The sequence below is a fragment of the Acomys minous genome (assembly GCF_964271855.1).
Source record: "Acomys minous genome assembly, chromosome: 16".
Taxonomy (NCBI): domain Eukaryota; kingdom Metazoa; phylum Chordata; class Mammalia; order Rodentia; family Muridae; genus Acomys; species Acomys minous.
The window spans coordinates 98,132,828-98,153,398 of NC_140498.1; the positions used below are offsets into that span (position 1 = coordinate 98,132,828).

The following is a 20,571-nucleotide window of genomic DNA, read 5'->3' on the forward strand; positions in this document are numbered from 1 at the left end:
GATTTTATTTAGGCATTAATGTAGCTATTTAAAAACCTAGTTAGAAGGCTAGAGATGGCTCTTTGAACTTCTGTGGCACCAGGCATGCTCATCATGCACACACAGGCATTCAGGCAAAATACTTACATACATTAATTTTATAGTTTTACTAATTTGTGGTCTGTTCATTTATCAGTTAGGTTTATGTTAAAATTTTCCAAAATGATTGTGAAATTTTCTTTTATTTCAGCATTTAAAAAAAATTTCAATACAATTTTTATTGCGTTCAAGGCTACATTGCTATAATTATGAATTATGTACTCCTAGTGATCCAGACTTGAAACAGGACAGATCAGTGCAGTTAGGTACTTGCCTCCAAGCCTGACAAGTGGGCTGGATTTCCTTAGGACCCACACAGCGCAAGGAAAATGATTCCCCTGACCTTCACAAACACACCACACATATATACAGAAACGTAACAGTAATAATTTAAAAGAGTCCTGCCAATGACAGGATGACTAAGATTTGCTGCCAGGCATGGTGGCACACCCCTTTAACCCTAGCACTCAGGAGGCAGGAGCAGGCAGATACTGAGTTCAAGGCCAGTCAGGCGCTATATAGTGACACCCTGTTTTAAAACCAACAAACAAGATTCCATAATATTGTTTGTTTTGAGACAGAGTTTCTCTGTATAGCTCTGGCTGTCTTAGAACTTGCTCTGTAGACCAGGTTGGCCTCAAACTAAGAGATCCACCTGCTTCTGCCTCCAAATGTCAGCATAAAAAATATATAGCACCACATTTGGCTCAGTTTTTAAAGTGTATATTTAAGGGCTGGATAGATGGCTCAGAGGTTAAGAGCACTATCTGCTCTTCCAGAGGTCCTGAGTTCAATTACCAGCAACCACATGGTGGCTCACAACCATCTATACTGGGATATAATGCCGTCTTCTGGCCTGCAGGTGTACATGTAGAAAAAGCACTCATATAAAAAAAGGTGTGGAGGCTCATTTTGTAGATCATGCTGGCCTTGAACTCACAGAGCTCTGCCTGCCTCTGCCTCCTGAGTGAGTGCTGGGATTAAAGGTATATGACACCACACCCGGCTACACTTCAAATTTTCAACACTTGATGTTTTTCTAGGGGTGGATGGCTCAGCAGTTAGGAGTTGCCTTTCCAGAGGACCTGAGTTCAATTACCAGCACACACACGTCAGCTCACAACCATCTGTTAACTCCAGTTTCAAGGAATCCAATACCCTTTTCTTGCCTCTGTGTATACTAGGTATGTAAGTACCTCATAAACATATATGCAGGCAAAACACCCATACACATAAAATCTTTTTGTTTGTTCGTTTTTATTTTATGAGACAGGGTCTCTCTGTGTAGCCTTGGCTATCCTGGACTCACTTTGTAGACCAGGCTGGCCTCGAACTCACAGTGATCCGCCAGCCTCTGCTTCCGAAGTGCTGGGATTAAAATCATGCGCCACCACGCCCGGCCTGTACATAAAATCTTTTTAAAAATGCTTTTTCCTCCTCTAATTTTAGTTACTTTTTATTTTTGTGTGCATGCCTGTGTAAGTGTACATCATGTATATGCAGGGGCTGCAGAATCAAGAAAAGGGTCTTGGATTCCCTGGAGCTGGAGTTTCAGGCAGGTGTTGGGGACAGAACTTGTGTCCAGGAAGGGCTTTCTTATTTTTATTTTTATTTTTTTTGAGGCAAGGTTTTCCAGGCTGGCCTCAACCTCAGATGCACTTGCCTCTGCCTCTCGAGTGTTGGGATTAAAGGCACGTGCCTCAGTGCCCATCAGGAAGGCCTTTTAACAGATAAGCACCTCCATCTTTTTATCCATACTACTGTGCAGTCTTCAGTGTGTCTCCAGGAAATATTGTCATTTTGTTGAGAAAACGTCAATTTTCTACAGTAGTGATCCAGGTCAGGTGACTATGTCTAATTTACATACCTCATTGCTTATATGCAAATGAGATCTTCATACTCACTTGATATCTCACAATCTGCTTCTTTCTTTTAAAATAGATTTTTCTCCCACAATCTGCTTCTTACTATACAAAATGACACTGGAGGGCATTAATTAGTATGGTACCACAACGTACACTTTTTGAGATAAAGTCTCTTTAGAGGTAGTATCAGGAAATTATGGGCCAGGTATAGTGTATACAGAGAGTTTGAAGCAAGCCTAGTTTATACAGAGTTTTAGGATAGTCAAGGCTACATAGAAAAACTGTCTCAAAAACAAAACAAATAAAATGCACGGCTGGCAGCTTGCACACGTCGGTGGCCTGTCCTGTGCATTACCTGTCTCTTTCCCTCGAGGACAAAGAGCTCACTGATCTTCTTCTGCTTGTAGACATCACTCTTCTCTAGCAGCCTCTTGTGCAGCCAGTCTGGATGCTTGACACGTGGGACTGGGTTCTTCACCTGAGCGGGATGGCACGCACCAGGAAGAAGTCTTATGTGGGTGCGCGGGTCTGTGGGTGTATGTGGGGTGGGGGGTACCCCTGGCTTTTGTCTCACCTGCTGCAGAGCTGCAGGGATGGTGATGATTTTCTGGATGGCACTCCCCAGCCGCTCTATGTAGTAGTCCCAGTCCAGAATCTGTAGGCACAGAATATGAGAAGCAGCAATTGTCTACGTTGTTACAAGCCAACAACTCCTAAACACTTGTGTCCACTTCATCTTCAAGAAACTCCGTGGTCATTTTAGAGGTAGAAACTTGGCACAGAGCTTAATGAAACTATTGGAACAAGAAACAGGAGATGGCCAGGTGCAGAGGCACTAAGGGAGGCAGAGGCAGGAGGATCACTGTGAGTTCAAAGCCAGCCTGGTTTACAAAATGAGTTCAGGACAGCCAAGGCTACACAGAGAAACCCTGTATTGAAAAACAAAACAAGGGGCTGGAGAGAAGGCTCAGAGGTTAAGAGCACCGCCTGCTCTTCTGTCTTCAGTTTAATTCCAGCAACCACATGGTGTCCCAAACCATTTAGAATGAGATCTGGTGCCCTCTTCTGATGTGCAGGAGTACATGCAGGCAAAAACAGTGTATACATAATAAATAAATCTTAAAAAAAGAAAGAAAAAAGAAAAAAGAAAAAAAAAAGAAATAGTAGATGGTCAAGACAGTATCGCAGCCTTATTCCATCCGAGAAGAGCAGCTTTAGGGCTTCCCTAACATCAGCTCCTGGTGCCGTAGAACAATGGTTCTCAGCCCTAATGCTGTGACCCTTTAACACACGTCTTTATGTTGTGTTGATGCCACAACCATTGCATTTTTATTTCTACTTAATAACTGTGATTTTGCTGTTATGAATTGTAATATAAATATCTGTATTTTCTGTCTCAGGGGAACCCTGTGAAAGGGTCATTCAACCCCTCGTGGGTTGCAACACCCAGGTGGAGAAGCCCTGTCCTAGAGGGTCTGTTTCTCTCCCTATCACATGTCAGAAAAGAGAAAGTCATTAAGTAAACCTCTAATTGAGTCAGATGAAGCCCAAGTCAGGTAGATTCTGAATAGCTTTTTTTATATACCTTTAATAGTATAAAAAACCCTAGCAGGTGGAAATACTGCTCAGTAGACAAACACACTTGTCTCATTACCTGAGTTAGATTTCTGGCACCCACACGACAGAAGAGAACCAATTCCTGTTAAGTTATTCTCTCGTCTCCACATGTATGCCATGAGACAGACAGAAGACGCACGCACACACGCACACATTGGCACTCACTGTCCGAATATCAAAGTCTTGAAGTGATGAACTCTTTAGCCATTTCCGAAGAAAATGTTTCCTCACTGTAGGCTCTGCTTGGAAAATGGCAAGTGGAATGGCCCTAGGGTAGGAGAACAAGCAGAACCGTAAGCAATGCAAATCCCACCACAGCTTTATCAAATGTATATGCGGTAAAGACTCTGGACAGACATGACCTTCAGTGCCATCTACTTTTCTATAAAGGATATAATTTAATTTTTTTTGCTGAGTAAAACAATGGAATGAGAATATAGGTGAGGCTGTTTATACGTATGCCCATCCCATGTTTTCTTTATCCATTTAAGTGTTTCTCTTTGCCCTGCTCTTTCTCCTTCTCCTTCGCTCTGTTTGGTCATGCTCTTACTATGCCAACATAAAAGTAACTAAGACAGGGACAAAGGGGGCAAGGGCTAGTTAACATGATCAAAGCACGCTAAATACATGAAAGCGTCATAATGAAATCTCCTAATAATACAAATCACCGAGTAAGAAAAGGGCTGGAGCTGGATGCTTATCTTTCCACACTGGTCAACTCTTGACTTGTGGACTGTCTCATCATGTCTGAGGCACTTTCCTTTGGGTCCTTTATCTCACTGATGCATTGAAATCTATTATTTTACTCTCTGGCCTGCATATGCTTCTGTCAAATTGGTTTTAGACCAAATTTCTTTTCTTGACACTGGCTATTCTTCTTTACAAAAATATTTGCTGTTTTCTATAGGAAGGTGGGTGTCAACATTTATTATGCATCCATTGCTGTAACGAACCACCCAATACTCAGTGGGCGGAGGTGACTGATGCTGAAGTATCCTATGTGCTCTCCCCTGGGGTTGACCACTTGTGGAGAGATGAATGGCCTCCTCACAAGGGGCAGTAAGCACTCTTGGCAAGGCCTCCTCATGTACATGCCCTCTCAGCTCCTAGGAGGAAGAGGGTAAATGTCCAACCTCACAACACTTCTTGCCTCGTGCCTTACGTACCTATTCCACTGGCCACAGAAGCACAGGCTGCCTGGGGTCTATGAAGCAGGTCAGGTACAGCTCTCCACAGGAGAGTTAAAGTGTGTCAGAAATACCCTGAGGTCACTGCAGAGACCACACTGGCTTCCGCTCCCCTGAAGGAACCACAGACTGGGGTCACTGGTTCTCAGGACTCCCGTGGGGTCACTTTGGATCTGAGGTTCTGTAACCCAAGTGTGACAAACCCTTTCTTCAGTGTGCACTAACCAAAGGAAGCACATTTCCTGTTTAATTCATAGTCTCATGGTAGGGAACAGGAACCGATCTAAGGGCCAGCCTGGTCTACATAGCAAGTCCAGGACAGCCAAGATAACATAGAGAAGCCCTGTCTCAAACAAACAAACAAACAAACAAACAAACAAACAAACAAACAGAGGCTTTTACCTCTCAGTGACAGGAGACCCCTCTGGCTTTCGGGAGATGATATAGCGACAGCTCAGCCCAGCATCCTTGACCATCTGGTCTCCCAGGAACTCAGCCAGGCGCTTTGCTGTGCTGATGGATGTAGACTTCTGCTCCCCATAGTCCTCTAGCTTCCGAGACATGGAGCGGTTCTCAGAAATCAGCTCAAACAACTCAGAGTCAGGCATGTTAGCAGCCTAGAGAAAGAAAGAAGATGCCAGGAAGATGAAGGCCTTATTTACTTTGATTCTTTAGGATTGTACCTATTTCTGCCCTGAAAAGCTGAAGGAAGGCTTTGGATTTCTAAAGGGTAGAGTAATGTCATTAAAAAAAAGAAGAAATGCTACCCTAGTACCCTTGGCTAGAGCCTAGCACTGCATTAAAGTGTGTGGGATAGAGCAGTGGCAGATGGCTCAGTGAAGGGCTGGAGAGATGGCTCAGAGGTTAAGAGTGATGGTTGCTCTTCTAGAGGCCCTGAGTTCAATTCCCAGCAACCACATGGGGGCTCACAACCATCTATAGTGATCTGGTGCTCTCTTCTGGCATTCAGGTGTCCATGCAGACACAACATTGTGTACATAATAAATAAATGAATTTAAAAAAAAGATGGCTCAGTGAGTAAAAGTACTTACCACCAAGGCTGACAACCTGACCTGAGTGCTGGGATTAAAGGCGAGAGTCACCATGCCTGGCTCCCAGGTTCACTTGTAACCTGGTTCTCCAAGAGGCTAGTATGCAAATGCAATTCCTTGGAAGATGCTCACCCTGAGAGCCAGCTGAGGAGGCAGGTGGACGCTTACCTTGCTATAGAGTACATCTAGCCAGTAGTCAGCCACCTTGGCCACGGAGCCATACACCTCCTCTAGTGTGCTGCCCTTGAGGAAGGCCTCAAACACTGAGGACTGGAAGATTTTAATCAGCTGTAACTCCCCTCGGCGTTTCACCTCAAAACCTTTCAGCTCAGCCAAGGAACCATCTTCATTGAATACAGCATATCTGAAAAACAAGGGAGGCACCAGAGAGAAACAAACTCCACGATGCTGTGTGCTTCGTCTCCTCTCTGCCTTTCTTCTTCACCGCCTAACATCTTTGAGGCAGCAGCACCCCTCACCCCTTAGGTTAATGCTTTAGCAAACTGAAATACATTAAAGGGCCAGTGCTCACAGAACAGAACAGAGAAGGCTGGCACACCAGCATCCAGACGCCTTCCCCCGTAAGTAAATACAACAAACTCCACCCAGCTTGTTTTCATTTTGGCTCCAGGTCCATTTTCTCAAAGTCTTTAAGTTTTGTTCATCTACTGTGTTTCCTCTCCAAAACACAAGACTCCGAGATCCTACCTTTTCTTTAGCTTCTTTCCTTCTTCCTTGGAGGCTGGAAGGATCATAGCAAGGTATGGTCCATCAACTTCAAAAAAGATGCTATTCTCAGAGCGTGTGACATAGGTGAGAGAGGAAGGCTCTGCTAGTTCCTGGTACTGGTGGTTGGTAAAGCCTTCCTAAAAACAAGTAACAAGAAAGGCAACCCGACTGTTGGGGATGGTCTGATGTATTTTGATGCTAATTAGTGCTTACCGGCTCTGTGACCAACTTGTTGTTTAATAAAAAGCCATTCTACCAGGGCAGGGCAAAGGAGATAGGTGGGGCTAGGAGACAGAGGAATTCTGGGAAGAAGAAGGACAGCCAGGAGAAAGGAGACCTGAAGAGAAGAGAGGAAGGCCGCCACGGGTTAGATGGAGGAGAAACACATGGCCGGCGTGGATGGAGAATCCAGCCCAGATGAAGAACATGAGCAAGTATTTGGGATTATAGATGAGAGGCAGCTTGATAGAAGTTATTGGAAACAGATGGCGCGGGACTGAGGCAGGGATCCCATGCCTGCCTCACTATGGGAGGTAATTTAGAGGGTTGGTATCTGCCCTGCCCCAGGTTGACTAAGACCATTTTAAAATATAACAATTGTCTGTGTCTTGATTCACTGCTAGTCGGGCCTACTGATAATACATGTAATTTTTAAAAACAATAACTCCTAAGAGCTCACTCAGGAGGTCTCTCCTCAGAGAGGGAGGGCCAGCAAACAAGCTCTACCACGTAATGGACACACCTGGCAGCAGAAAAGCAGAAGTGTCTGACATATACCACAACACACTGAGTCTCAATTGTAATTTACAAGGTCTGGGTTGCATGCTCTATGTTTTCATATATATGGTCTTCTGGTGAAGGCAAAAAGATAGCATAAAACACATCAAGAGTTTCTGTGGAGGAGAGAGGCTCCTTAAAGCAATGTTTCACTCCAGAGGTAAGACAGGGAAAATACAGGGTAAGGCTGGAGTATCTACAGCACGAAGTAAGACAGTGTTCTAAACACCAGATCCAAAAAGGAAACTGTGTTCTTGTGGCCAGCTAGGAACAAACTGAGCAAGAAAAGACATAAGGCTCACCCTAGGCATAAAGGACATAAGGCTCACCCTAAGTATAAAGGACATAAGGCTCACCCTAGGTATAAAGGACATAAGGCTCACCCTAAGTATAAAGGACATAAGGCTCACCCTAGGCATAAAGGATGCCATGATGCATGCTGCTGTAATTCAGTCAGTGAACAAGTAGGGGATGTGAATCAGAGGGAACCCCAGTGAGCAAGCAGAAGGAATGGGACAAACAGTAAACTGCCATGAAGAAACACCAGCACAGGAAACCGACAATGGCACAAGTGACACTACCGATACGTGCAGAAGTCAGGAGTTATAAAGTTTAAGGAACATTTTAAAACATGCCTTCGTATAGTTAGTAACTGTGGTGGCTAGTCATCCTTGGGTGTTAACAATGAACAGCATGTGAACAGGGAGTTAGGGAACATCCCTGTGGAGATGCCTGGCTGATGTGGACAACCTGGTGATGGAGCCAATATCCCTAAAGATGAGGAAGTGATGATCAGGGATCACTCCCATGATATCTCTCCAAGGGTACCCAAATAACAGCCGCATAACGAGACCTCCAAATTGACAGCAGAAAACACAATTCCAGATTAGCAAAGACCACAGCACTGTCCAGGCCAAAGAGGGCTCCGTGTGGGAACCTGGAGACTGGGACTCCAAATATATGTAGTTTAGTTATAGGCTATGTCAACATGCATTTCTTCATTGTGATGACTATACTTTAGGCAGATATTAACATTAGGGGAAGGAGTCTGAAAGGTATAAGCAAGTTTTCTGCACCATTTGTGTGTGGTATATATCTGTATGTGTGCATATAGAGGCCAGGTTGACACTGGATGTTTGCCTCGATTGTCCCCCCCTCTTTTTTTGGAGACAGGGTCTCTCTGTGTAGCCTTGGCTGTCCTGGACTTACTTTGTAGACCAGGCTGGCCTCGAACTCACAGCGATCCACCTGCCTCTGCTGGGATTAAAGGCATTCGCCACCACGCCCGGCTTCCCCCCTTTTAAAAAAGATTTACTTATTTATTTATTCATTTTGCATAAAGTACTCTACCAGCAGAACAGGGTCTCCCACTGAACCTGAAGCTCATCAATTTGGTTAGGCTTGCTGGCCAGTAAGCCCCAGGCATTCACCTTCCTGTGTCCCCCAGCCAGCACTGGGACGGAGTGTGCACTGCCATGCCCAGCTTCTACAAAGGTGCTAGGGCTCCCAACACTTTACTAAGCCATATCCCCACCCTCTTTAGTACTATCTTTGAGACACTATATAAGTTTAAAATTGTTTTAAAATTTAAGTGAGAGCAAAAGTAGTATGGTTCTGTGAAAGAAACTTTCTTTGCAACCTGACTCTAACAGTCTGACAATAACAGCTGAGGAAATTAGGAAAAAGAGCATCACAGATGCACAGGTTTTGTAGGGGCCAAAGATATCACCAGCTGAGGTATTTCTAAATATCCACACTGGAGAAAGGCCAGACTCATTTATTTGTGCTTTCTTGCTGCACACCTACTCACCTTGACCATGATGTTCAACATGGCACCAGGATAGGAGATGGTCAGTTTGGGTTTCTTCGCATTGGTTGTCTTGATGACGAAGTTTTCAGGAAAGCTATTGGGTAGGACGCACCATATTCCATCTGTGTCCAATTCTAAGGGCCTCCTTCAAGGAAAGGAGTAAAGTTCATGGATACAGAGCCATGGTCCCGAGTCCTTAGAAGTCAGGTGTTGAATACTTAAAACATGATAATATCAAACCCAGTTCTACGATCGATCTCCTGTGCCCTTGTGCTGCAAGCCTTGCACCCGACACCAGGCCACACCTACCCGATCTGCTCAATCAGCTCTCTAGCTTGGGTGATGATGTTGGCTCCTGTGAAGCAGACAATACCAGCCATCTCCATGGAGTACCAGCGAGCTCTGAGAAGGGCAAGCAGTCATGGTGAGCAGGGCTGACAGAAGACCCCCTCCACAGGGTGTCAAAGGAGGGGAGAGAGCCCCAGGAGAGATAGTAGAAGCAGCCAAACCACCAAGGTGAGACACATCAGTTCACAATTTCAGGGTCAGGAGGACTCTCAATCCCACTCTACTCCGCCCCATGCTCTTTTCATTCTTGTCACAGCTCTTTACAAATCCTACCCTCATCTATCTGCCTCCAGAGACTCTACGCCCACATCTGGACAGCTGTCCTCGGCCTCCAAAGGAGACTCTACGTCCACATCTGGACAGCTGTCCTCGGCCTCCAGCCTGTTGTCTGCCTCATTCTCTGGGCTCAGACCTCTTCCCTGTTCTTTTTTCATTCTGACCCAGCAGCACTTAGCACATCGACTCTCAATAAATAGGGCCAGGCGTGGTAGCGCACGCCTTTAATCCCAGTACTTGGGAGGCAGAGGCAGGAGGATCTCCGTGAGTTTGAGGCCAGCCTGGTCTACATAGTGATTCCACAGAGAAACCCTGTCTCAGGGGGAAAAAAAAAAGTCAAAATAATAAAGTTTTATCTCCAGCCACTGTGCTTTTAGATCAAAGTGTATAGTTTAAAGCATCTTTCTCAACTCCTAGACCCTGAGCCAGTGTGAACTCTACTACAATCAAGCCTGTCACCATTTTGTGAGCAGGAAGAGCATTCCCACTCATACCCATTACATCTTGCTTAGTCATTCCCTGTTCATAAGGCAGTGGCCCACACCCTTTGCCCATGACACAGCCGTGTGGCCCACACCCTTTGCGCATGACACAGCCGTGTGGCCCATACCCTTTGCGCATGACACAGCCGTGTGGCCCATACCCTTTGCCCATGACACAGCCGTGTGGCCCACACCCTTTGCCCATGACACAGCCGTGTGGCCTATACCCTTTGCGCATGACGTAGCCGTAGAAGGAGTTCAGGATGCACTTGTGAGCCAGCTGCAGCGAATCGTATAGGATCTCCATGTTCTTGCAGCGCTTCACCTCCGATGCATCGCCCACCTCTATAGCTGCTGAGAGCTTCTTCTTCCACACCTGAAAGCACACGCAAACCCTGAGAACCCTGCAGCTTCCTTAATTTTAGTCCACAAACGTCAACAGCCTAAAATTTCAATATTAAGAACTTTCAAATCTGGGGCTAGAGATGACTCAGTGGGTCTTGCAGAAGACCTGAGTTTACTTCCCAGCACCTACATGATGGCTCACAGCAATGAGGGATCTGTTGCCCTCTGCTGACTTCATGGGCATCAGGTACCTAGGCAGACATACATGCAAGCAAAATATTCAAACACATAAAATAGAAATTTATCAAACAAAAAACAAAAGAATAACTTTCAAATCCAGAGAACTTGAGAAAGGTTAATGAATACCACTCTGTTTTTGACTGGTCAGCTGTAACACCTTAGCACATCTTCATTCCACATGCCGCTATCTACCGTGCCCCTCATCAAGACTGCCATCCTGATTTAGAAACAAAGCCAGCCAGGAGGCAATGGCGCATGCCTTTAATCCCAGCACTCAGGAGGCAGAAGCAGGCGGATCTCAGTGAATTTGAGGCCAGTCTGGTCTACAGAGCCAGTTCTGGGACATCCAAGGCTACATGAGAAAACCCTGTCTCAAAAACAAAACAAAACAAAACAACAACAACAAAAAAGGAACAAAGCCAGCCAACTATGGGCTGAGATCTATGAACTATGAGACAAAATAAATCTTAAGTGATGTTAAGTATTTGGTCACAGCAATGAAAGTCTGAATAATATGGAAGACAAAGAACTTTGAAGAGTAGCGACAGCTGCATATAGCAAATGCCACCCAAATGTACACACACAAATGTTAAACTTCATGATATGTATACCTCAGCATTATAAAATGAGAATAATAGTGATGAAAGTAATGAAGACTGGGGCTAGAGAGATGGCTCAGAGGGTAAGAGCACTGACTGCTCTTCCAATGGTCATGAGTTCAATTCCCAGCAACCACATGTTGGCTCACAACCATCTATAATGAAATCTGTATATATAATAAATAAATCTTAAAAAAAAAAAAAAAAAAGAAAGTAATGAAGACTGTATCTGACAGTGCAGAGTACAAGGAACCACACAGCAGGGATCTCAGCAACCTAGCATCAAGCGAAGGGCTCTCAGGGTTTAACTAGTGAGCGTGATAAACATAAAACTTTTACTTGTTAGCAGGAGAATTTTCAGGTATCTATTCTGGTAATAGAAATCTTCCTTTCTTTCTTTCTTTCTTTCTTTTTTTTTTTTTTTTTTTTTTTTTTTTGAGACAGGGTCTCTCTGTGTAGCCTTGGCTGTCCTCGATTCACTTTGTAGACCAGGCTGGCCTCAAACTCACTGCGATTCATCTGCCTCTGCCTCCCAAGTGCTAGGATTAAAGGTGTGCGCCACCATACCTGGCCCAGCAATATTTCTTATAAGAAGCCATTTAAAGCTCTGTACGAAGGGATGCTTTTATACCAAGAGATGAAATATGTGTATGAAGACATTCCCCATGGGGCTAGAGACGGTTTAGTGGTTATCAGCACTGGCTGCTCTTCCATAGTACCCAGGTTTGATTCCCAGCAGCTGTATGGTGGCTCACAAACTTCTCTACCGGGGGATCAGACACCCTCTTCTGATCTCCACAGGTACCAAGCACACAGTGGTGCATAAACATACATTCAGGCAAAACACCCATACACATACAATAATAAAATTGTTAAAAAGAGAAAGGGAGAAAAGAAAAACTCATTTCCCTATTCTTTCTAAATCACAGGGTTAAATCCAGTGTTTACAGTGGCCTGAGAGTCCGTAGGACTACTTACCTGCTATGCTGGGGAAGTAGTCAACTCATGGGTGGATCTAGTTCAGTCAGACTTTTTCAGTTCAGCTAGTGGCTTTTGTAGGTGCAGCTCTACATAATTACTTCTGAAACAATTACTCAGCATTGATTCCAAGGGCTCAGGCCATGACAAACAATCTGCATCCTTTCTGGCCACTGATTCTTTAAGCTTATAAGACCACTGCACATTTACTAGCCAAATGTATATGGCAGCTCAGAGTCACAGCCTGCCTACTACAGCTACAGACCAAGGTGTTTTCATAGAGCCAAACCAAGAACCTCTCACTTCAGACGCCAGTCTATTTTGACCCACCTTGTGCAGTCCTTTGAATTCATAGCGCCTGTCTCTGAAGGCTCGCACTGTGTCCACATAAAATGAGTTCTCCCGCTGGCAGATGGTGGTCAGCCGTTCTTCTACCTTGGTCACATGGATCTTCTTATAGGCTTTCCGGCAATAATCTAAAACAATTCAGAGTGTTTGGATGGTAGCTGGTAACAGAAGAGCAAGCTGGGACACAGGGGTGTTACAGAGCTCACTTTCCTAAGGTAACATAAAGGAAGGGAAAACCCAGACACACTGCTAATTATCACTGAAAAGGAGAGCAGCACCTAAGGACTGATGACCTGACCCCGAGACAGGGACAAAAGGTTACTTCCTGGGCTTTGTAAGGAAAAAATAAGAAATGAACCCCCAAAGAAAGAACACAGCTTATCATGCTGTGGCCTTGCCAGGTGCTCACCTGCCAGCCTCCGCTTCTCGTATTTAGCCTGTTCCTCACGGGACAGCTCGTGAAAGGCCCGTGCTGGTCCCTCTGGGAACAAAGCGGGGAACTTCTCTGACTCTAGCTGATGCTGGATTCGATGGTACTCACTGCGACTGGCTGGCACTGGGAAGGAAGTGAGGGGACAGATTTGCAAGATCAGAATCTAGGTCTGCCCTGCCCTGCTGAGCACCGTTTAGGCCCTGACACTCACTGAATTCTCCCCTCCATTGCCAGGCCATCTTCCTTTGACAATTTGCTCCAGGCTTATTGAAGTCACAGGCAGCACAGGTGGCCTCATCCACTATGGCTGAAGGCTATAAAAGGAGGGGACGGTCAGAAAAAAACTTGGGTCTGCAAAGAGAGATAGTTACGATGTGGGAAGTGAGGTCTCACCTGCAGGCGGTTTGTGAGGATTATGTTGGGATACATGGCCCCCACATCTAAATGGTAGATCAGAGGGCACTCAATTCTGTTAGGAACATCTTTTAGGGAGGTGAGCTTGGTCTTAATCTGCTCACACACCTATAGAGAAGGGAAAAGCAAAGGAATGTTGGTGCCCAAGAACTAGGTACGCTGGGTGGTAGTGGTGCACGCCTTAAATCCTAGCACTCGGGAGGCAGAGGCAGATGGATCTCTCTCTGAGTTAGAGGCCAGCCTGGTCTAGGTCTAGAGTGATTTCTAGGAGAGCCAGGGCTATAAAGAGAAACCATGTCTTGGAAAACAAAAAGGAAAGCAAAAACAACCCGCCTCTCCAAAAGAACCAGGTACAGTAAAGATGATGGAGACAGAACAGCAGGTGCAGAGGAAGTCTCACAGACCCACATCAAGAGCCTGAGATGCTTTAGGCATACAAGAAAGAGCAGAACCAAATATACGCCAACGCCTGCTTCAGAGATGCCTACCTCTTGAAAGTTGGTGGCTTGTTCCACAGGCACCTTCTCCTCTTCTTCAATGGCATGGCGCAGCGTCTTCTCAACTCGTTGCAGCAGGAAATCAAAGGCTGCAGGGTTCTAGTACAAGACACAAAAGGGCACAGGTCATATCTTTCAATTGGCTGTCATTAACACATGGCAGGGTGTTCCAGAGAATGCCCTGCAAGTGTACTGTGCCTTAGAAAGCACCTAGTGGAGGCTCATCTTATGTGAGGGGGGATGGGAATGGCACTGAGCCAGAGAAATCACCCCGACAGAAGTAGGAGAGATGAAGATATGACTGTTTGTTTCAGGCCGTGGTTTCTTGGGTTTCACAACAGCACAAGAATGGGAAGAAGCAGAACCCCAGAAAACCTAGGGAGGAGGCAGAGCATCCTAAACCACAGAACCCCAGAAAACCTAGGGAGGAGGCACCACAGAACCCCAGAAAACCTAGGGAGGAGGCACACCATCGTAAACCGGCAGAACCCCAAAAACCTAGGGAGGAGGCACCACAGAACCCCAGAAAACCTAGGGAGGAGGCACACCATCGTAAACCGGCAGAACCCCAAAAACCTAGGGAGGAGGCATACCATCCTAAACCGGCAGGGGATATCACTCCGGAAGACACCAGACTCGAGTGCCTCCACATGGCCCCCTACGTAGGTCTCTGAATCCAGCACATGGCCATCATCTGTCAGCTTGTTGAACTCCTGCTCTTGTTTATTGGGGAAGATGATGTTGGCGTGGAAGGCCTGCACCATCAGCAAGGCTTCACACAATGTTCCAGAGCCTTTCCGCAGCACCTGCAAGGAAGAATGCAGCAGTTGTGCACGCCTACCCTGAGTCTGTCAGAAGCCCTGACTCTGAAGCAGAGTCCCAGACCATCAGAAAGGGGTCTGACCCTGCCTGCCATGGAAAGGAAAACTTTGTAGTCAGTAACAGAAGCCCCTGCCTCCTGGGTCTCCAGACTCCAGTGAAGCCATACACACGAGTTCACTGTCTGTCTCCCGGACCCCCGCCCCCCATACATCAGTGCCACTCACCTCATCAGGTTCCATGGGAATAATAGTGCACAGGGCAAAAATGAAAGGATGGACGTACTTCATGTACAGGTAGTACGTGGCAACAGCATCTGACACTGAGTAAGTGGCCAGAGTCTGGGGAAAGCATCAAAGAGCAAGACCATTAAAAACCACGGGTCAAAAAAAAAGTCATGAAATATATCAAGTAGTATTCAGGGAGAGGCAAGGCTGGGCCAGAGTGTGCCAGGCATCCACATCTCAGGTAACCCAGCCTCTCCAGGTCACACTGTCTATGATTTCGGGGATGCACAGAAGAGCAAATGGGCTTACGTGCCTGGGGCTGCTCAGTGGCCATGCGACACATGTCCTCAGGGTCCAGCTCTACAGGGTCATAGCCAAGTTTGGCCTTGGCAGCTGCCTTGAGATTATGGCTGCCCACAGGAAGGTAGCTGTCCCTCTTCACCCACCTGGCAAGAGGACAAATTCTAGAGATGATGGTAACTGAAAGGATGGCAGAAACAGACCCAGCACATGAAAATGCAGGTTTCGAGACATTCAAGGAGCTGATGCCAAGATTCCTCATAGAACCTGAATCTCAGATGCACTCACAACGCACATGTAAACATCAGGGAGCTCTTTGTGCCCCTCACCTTACCCTCACTTTCAGAAAGAAGTCAGTCTCATATACAGAAATTAAAAGGCAACACAGCAAGAATCCCATGGCCTCTCAAACCTTATTTTATAAACTACCTGGCCATCTTTCCTCTTCTTACATTGTCCTTTCAGTATGAGCTCTCTCAAGAGCACCCTCTTGAGAAGACGTCCTCTAGGGCTGGGAAGATGTCTCAACAGGTAAGCCGCCTGCCATACAAGCGTTAAGGCCCTGAGTTCAGAGCCCTGACACCCATGTAAAAGTGAGACGTAGTGGTTTGAGTCTGCAATGCCAATGCCAAAGGAGTGGAGAGCCAAATGGCTCCCAGAGTCAGAGGTGAGCTGGTCTAGCCCAAGGAGCAAGTTCTAGGTTCAATGACAGTCCCCCTCGCTCAAAACATAAAGTAGAGAGCAATGGAGAAAGACAGCTGACACCAAGCTCTGGCCTCTCCATGGGCACACACATGCACCTTCCCTCAGAAGAACCCCAACATGGAACCTAGCTCCACTTCCCACCTCTGCCTCCAAAGTCCACCTAGCACTTGACCAACACCTTCCCCAGGACTAGTGTCCAATGGCCACACCCAGTCTCTCTCTCATGAGCTCTGTACTGGCAGCTGTCCAGCTCTACGCAGACTCTCCACGGCCCCTCCTCTGTAGACTCTCAGGCCTGCTCCTCTCATTGTGCTTGTAACCTTGATAGCTCACCATCCACTATGACTTAGAGTAAGAGCCGGGCACATGGCACACGCAGAGCAGGCAGATCACTATGAGTTCAGGCCAGCCCGGTCACGTCCAGGACATCCAAGGCTACACAGAGAAACCTTGACTTGGGGGGTGGGGGGGAGAACTTAGAACGAGCCCCTAATTTAGGATTCAAGTCTCAACCATCTAGTCCTGGGTCCTTCAAGCGCACAAAGGCTTCCACGCCAGCATGACTGCAACAGAACCCTCCCTCTCTTACCTTAAAATTACTCTTTTCCATCCCAGGTCAGTTGAGCAGAGCGTCTAGGCACCCACCCATCCTAAAGGCCCAGCCCATCCCAGCAAGCCTGTATGCAGGTCTTTCCTCACCTACTGGCTTCGGTGGAGCTGCCACCTGCTACTCTATGACCCAGTCTCAGCCTTTTGGCGTCCATCTAACAAACAACGGCAGACACCAAACAACTGTGGAGGCCAATGGAACTCCTCTCTCTCTTTGCATTTGTGTACTCACATGGACCTGTGCTCTAGACACCATGACTTCAACACCTCTGATACCTTCCTGTTTTCAGTCAGCAAGAAGCATACTGAGCTCACCTGGAAACCATACAGCCTGTGGGACCAGCCTGGTGCTTCACTCTGAGCTCATCTACGTAACTTAGCTCAGAACCTGATTCTTTTTAGGTCATTTTTTTTCCCACTCTGCAGGGTATTATTTAACATTCTTGATGACTAAATGGAACACGAGGAACAAGCAGACAGCAAATCCTATGACCCAAAGCTACTTCCTGGCGGCCCATCATCTCACAGTAGATGTGTCAAGGGCCTGTACAAGAACTCTTTATATATCACTGATGGGGACCTACTACAGGGTATATACATACCTGAGGCAGTCCATGTGGATGCACTGTGCTGCCTTATATTCCCCCTGGCTATCCTTCTGGAAGCCTATCTCCTGGTACATGCTCAGGCCATGGATTGCTGCCCTAGCTTCGACAAATGGCCTAAGAACAAAAGAGACAAACAAAAGGGAAACATGAGCCCCCAGTTCTTCCTGTGAGCCTCCTGAACACAGGCAGGCTGCTCCCAGGAGGCACTGCAGTGAAGTGGATCCTGGTCACATGCACTTCTCTGTGAAAAGGAGAAAACACTGACACCACCAGGCAGAGCTGCTCCTCTCCCACCGCCCTAACACAACTACCCACAACAGGACACTGGACTCACCAGTCAAAAAAATCCCCGTTGTAGGTGACCATAATGGTAGGTTTGGTCTCCTGGACGTGCTCAAACCATCTCTGAATCAGATGGACCTGAGTTCAACAAATCACAGAAGTGAGTGGGACCCTTTTCTCTGCTTTCAGCAACTTGCAAGTACTTCGCTAAACACTTAGAAGCAGCAGGCTCATGTCAGCCCACACGCCAGGACCGGCCTGCCATGGAAGAGGAGCTCACTGAGCAACAGGCCCAGACTCACCTCACACCAAACCCAGGCAGCTTCTATAGTTTCTTTACCTCATCGGGTTCATTGAAGACACAAAAGGGACCTTCATACTCTGGCTTGGGGGTGAACTCAAAGTCTTCAATATCTTCTGAAACAATCTCCCTGTTAGTGATGAGGTAGCCCTGGTAACGTTCATGAGCGGACAATGCAAGTTAGCCACCGAAAAGCTGAGACAGACTCCCAGCCCATCCACAACTTTCTCAAAAAACTATTTCAGAGAACTCCACAAAAACATACAGGTGATCTGGGCAGTGTACTATTTGCCGATAATCCCAGAACTCAGAACGCTGAGGCAGGGGGACCATCTAAGATATGAGGCCAAACTGAACCACATAGTGAGACTCTGCCTCAAAAAACAGTAACAAGCCTGACATGGTGGCGCACGCCTTTAATCTCAGGCAGAGGCAGGTGGATCTCTGTGAGTTTGAGGCCAGTCCAGTCTTCAAAAGTGTGTCCAGGACAGCCAGGGCTGCACACAGGAACTCTGTCTTGAAAAACCAAAAACCAAACCAAACCAAATCCCGAATCACCACCACCAAAAAAACCAAACCCCACGAAAGCATCTTAAGTTTCGCAAAAAGAGATTCTGTTCACCAGGCCATCAATCATATAGGAAATCATCATGATCTGGTCTGTCTCAGCATCAGGAAATTTGAGAGGCAGCTTGGTTGTCTCAATGTCAAATGCCAAAACCACAGGGTCCTAGAAAGACCAAATACATCATGAAGTCAGGTCTGGGCACATCCTTAACATCCATATTCAGTCTGCATTCAATTATCAGTACCACAAACAAAGTAACCGCACACATCCCCAAACAATAACAAACCACATGGTGAAGTTTTTTTGGGGTAAGAAAAAGAAACACACAAGGAATAAAGCTACTGGCAGGCCACTCCAGTCTCAGATTTCTGTAACATGTCCTGTCTCCCGTCAACTTTAGGACAGCACTGGCAAGTGACTGCTGGGACTGACATTTTCAAGAAAACCGAAGACAAAGATTTTCCTAAGGACTAAAAGTGTTACCTGAACTAATATCTTTTTTTTTTTTTTGAACTAATATCTTTTACTTATATATCTACCTTTCATCAGTCACTTGGCTACCAAGTACCTAAACGGGTTCAAATCCAACCTAGTTCAAATACCGACGTTTGTGATTAACACACAAATGCAATAATATGCTTTTAGGTTAGAGACTGATGAAAAAAGAAATCTACTCCCTTATCATTCTCAGAAAGCATTTAAAGAAGAAATAGATTTTAAGACTGAGGAAATGTAACAACTTACAGGTCGTTCAACAAGATCATCTCGTCGGACAATTTCCACAGGAAAAGCATTTCCTCGAAATCTAACATTGTACCAATGAGCCTGCAGAATAATGACGCATACATTAACTAAAGAGTTCTCTATCCAGAAATGTCTATTTCTTTAACACAAGTTTTTCATTACATTTACGTGTGTGTGTGTGTGTGTGTGTGTGTGTGTGTGTGTGCGCGCGCGCACGCTGTATAAGTCAGTGAACAACCTGTAGAAGTTGGTTCTCTCCTTCCACCATGGAGGGCCTGGGGATCAAACTCAGATCATTAGACTTGGCAGCCTTTACCCATCAAGCCATCTGGCTTGCTCCAGAAGAATCAGTTTTTGTGCATATTTATCTATAGCGCCCCTGGCTCTTAGGAACGTAAGCAACAGCCATCTTCCCCTTACCACATGGATTTTGAGGTCAATGGAGAGGCGGATGTGGTAGGGGACGTCATACTCCCGCATGTCCACTATGTTGTCCAGTTGGTCAGCTGTCTTCTTAGAGATCTCCTCGTCATCAGTAATTATGTTGCCTCCTTGCAGAATACTGGTAAGTGAGCACAGAAAGCCACTAGCTTAGCTTTGATCAGCTAGGTATGGGGGAGTGAAGAGGAGAGTCCAGACTGAGTGAACACAAAGGCAGCTGAGGGGGCTGTAAGGCCAAGCTAGTCTCTCAAAACATGGCCTTGGATACCACTCAGTCTGAGCAACAGGTCACAGAGAAAAGAGTTAAAGTACCCTGGAGGTGTGCACATTTTACATGACAGAAGCTAGACTTTGCACTCTGCACAGTCGTCAGGACACCCCAGTGTGGCCGTTCCCAACACATCCTCTCTACTGGCAGGTTGCTTCGTGTAAAGCTGAAGAGAGCAGAGTTGGCCCCACAGAGACTGTAGACAGCTGCAGTGTTAACAAATGTAGCACACCTGTGCAGAACACCCCTTTCTAATTTACTAAGAAAACAAGGATGATAATAACTAATTATGCTATAGGAGTGAAGTTTTAATGAGACATCATAAAGCATCCAGCTTAATGTCCAGTGAAGTAACTAGACAATGCCAACAATTTCTAGAAAAGTCTTCTATTCAGGTAGAAAATCTTTCACTGGGATAGCCACTCAACACTCTAACAGCTGGGAAGCTAAGGCACTACAACCTTAAATATAAGGCTAGCCCAGTCTACATAGTGAGTTCCAAGCCAAACTAAGCTATAGTGTGACACTCTGATGTCAACCAGCCAACCAGCCAGTAGACTCACCAATTAAAAGAAAGTGACAGAGGAAAACTCAGTGGTATGTACAAGGCTCTAAGTCAATCCT

At 46.1% G+C, this 20,571-nt stretch overlaps 1 protein-coding gene across 2 annotated transcripts in view; it reads right to left on the minus strand.

The window, feature by feature from the left end:
• Nucleotides 1–20,571, minus strand: part of POLE (DNA polymerase epsilon, catalytic subunit) — a 48,007-nt gene that overhangs the window by 20,046 nt on the left and 7,390 nt on the right. For both annotated transcript variants that reach the window (XM_084761461.1, XM_084761460.1), the window contains exons 7-29: nucleotides 19,659–19,800; nucleotides 19,239–19,319; nucleotides 18,549–18,656; nucleotides 17,966–18,076; nucleotides 17,678–17,763; nucleotides 17,338–17,457; nucleotides 15,435–15,567; nucleotides 15,122–15,235; nucleotides 14,669–14,881; nucleotides 14,067–14,174; nucleotides 13,558–13,686; nucleotides 13,376–13,478; nucleotides 13,141–13,287; nucleotides 12,714–12,859; nucleotides 10,449–10,597; nucleotides 9,425–9,517; nucleotides 9,116–9,260; nucleotides 6,508–6,665; nucleotides 5,968–6,163; nucleotides 5,150–5,364; nucleotides 3,726–3,828; nucleotides 2,518–2,598; nucleotides 2,299–2,421 (exon numbers count right to left, since the gene is read on the minus strand). In XM_084761461.1, the coding sequence (XP_084617587.1) occupies nucleotides 2,299–2,421; nucleotides 2,518–2,598; nucleotides 3,726–3,828; nucleotides 5,150–5,364; nucleotides 5,968–6,163; nucleotides 6,508–6,665; nucleotides 9,116–9,260; nucleotides 9,425–9,517; nucleotides 10,449–10,597; nucleotides 12,714–12,859; nucleotides 13,141–13,287; nucleotides 13,376–13,478; nucleotides 13,558–13,686; nucleotides 14,067–14,174; nucleotides 14,669–14,881; nucleotides 15,122–15,235; nucleotides 15,435–15,567; nucleotides 17,338–17,457; nucleotides 17,678–17,763; nucleotides 17,966–18,076; nucleotides 18,549–18,656; nucleotides 19,239–19,319; nucleotides 19,659–19,800 (3,004 nt within the window). The remainder of the gene's footprint in view (nucleotides 1–2,298; nucleotides 2,422–2,517; nucleotides 2,599–3,725; nucleotides 3,829–5,149; nucleotides 5,365–5,967; nucleotides 6,164–6,507; nucleotides 6,666–9,115; nucleotides 9,261–9,424; nucleotides 9,518–10,448; nucleotides 10,598–12,713; nucleotides 12,860–13,140; nucleotides 13,288–13,375; nucleotides 13,479–13,557; nucleotides 13,687–14,066; nucleotides 14,175–14,668; nucleotides 14,882–15,121; nucleotides 15,236–15,434; nucleotides 15,568–17,337; nucleotides 17,458–17,677; nucleotides 17,764–17,965; nucleotides 18,077–18,548; nucleotides 18,657–19,238; nucleotides 19,320–19,658; nucleotides 19,801–20,571) is intronic.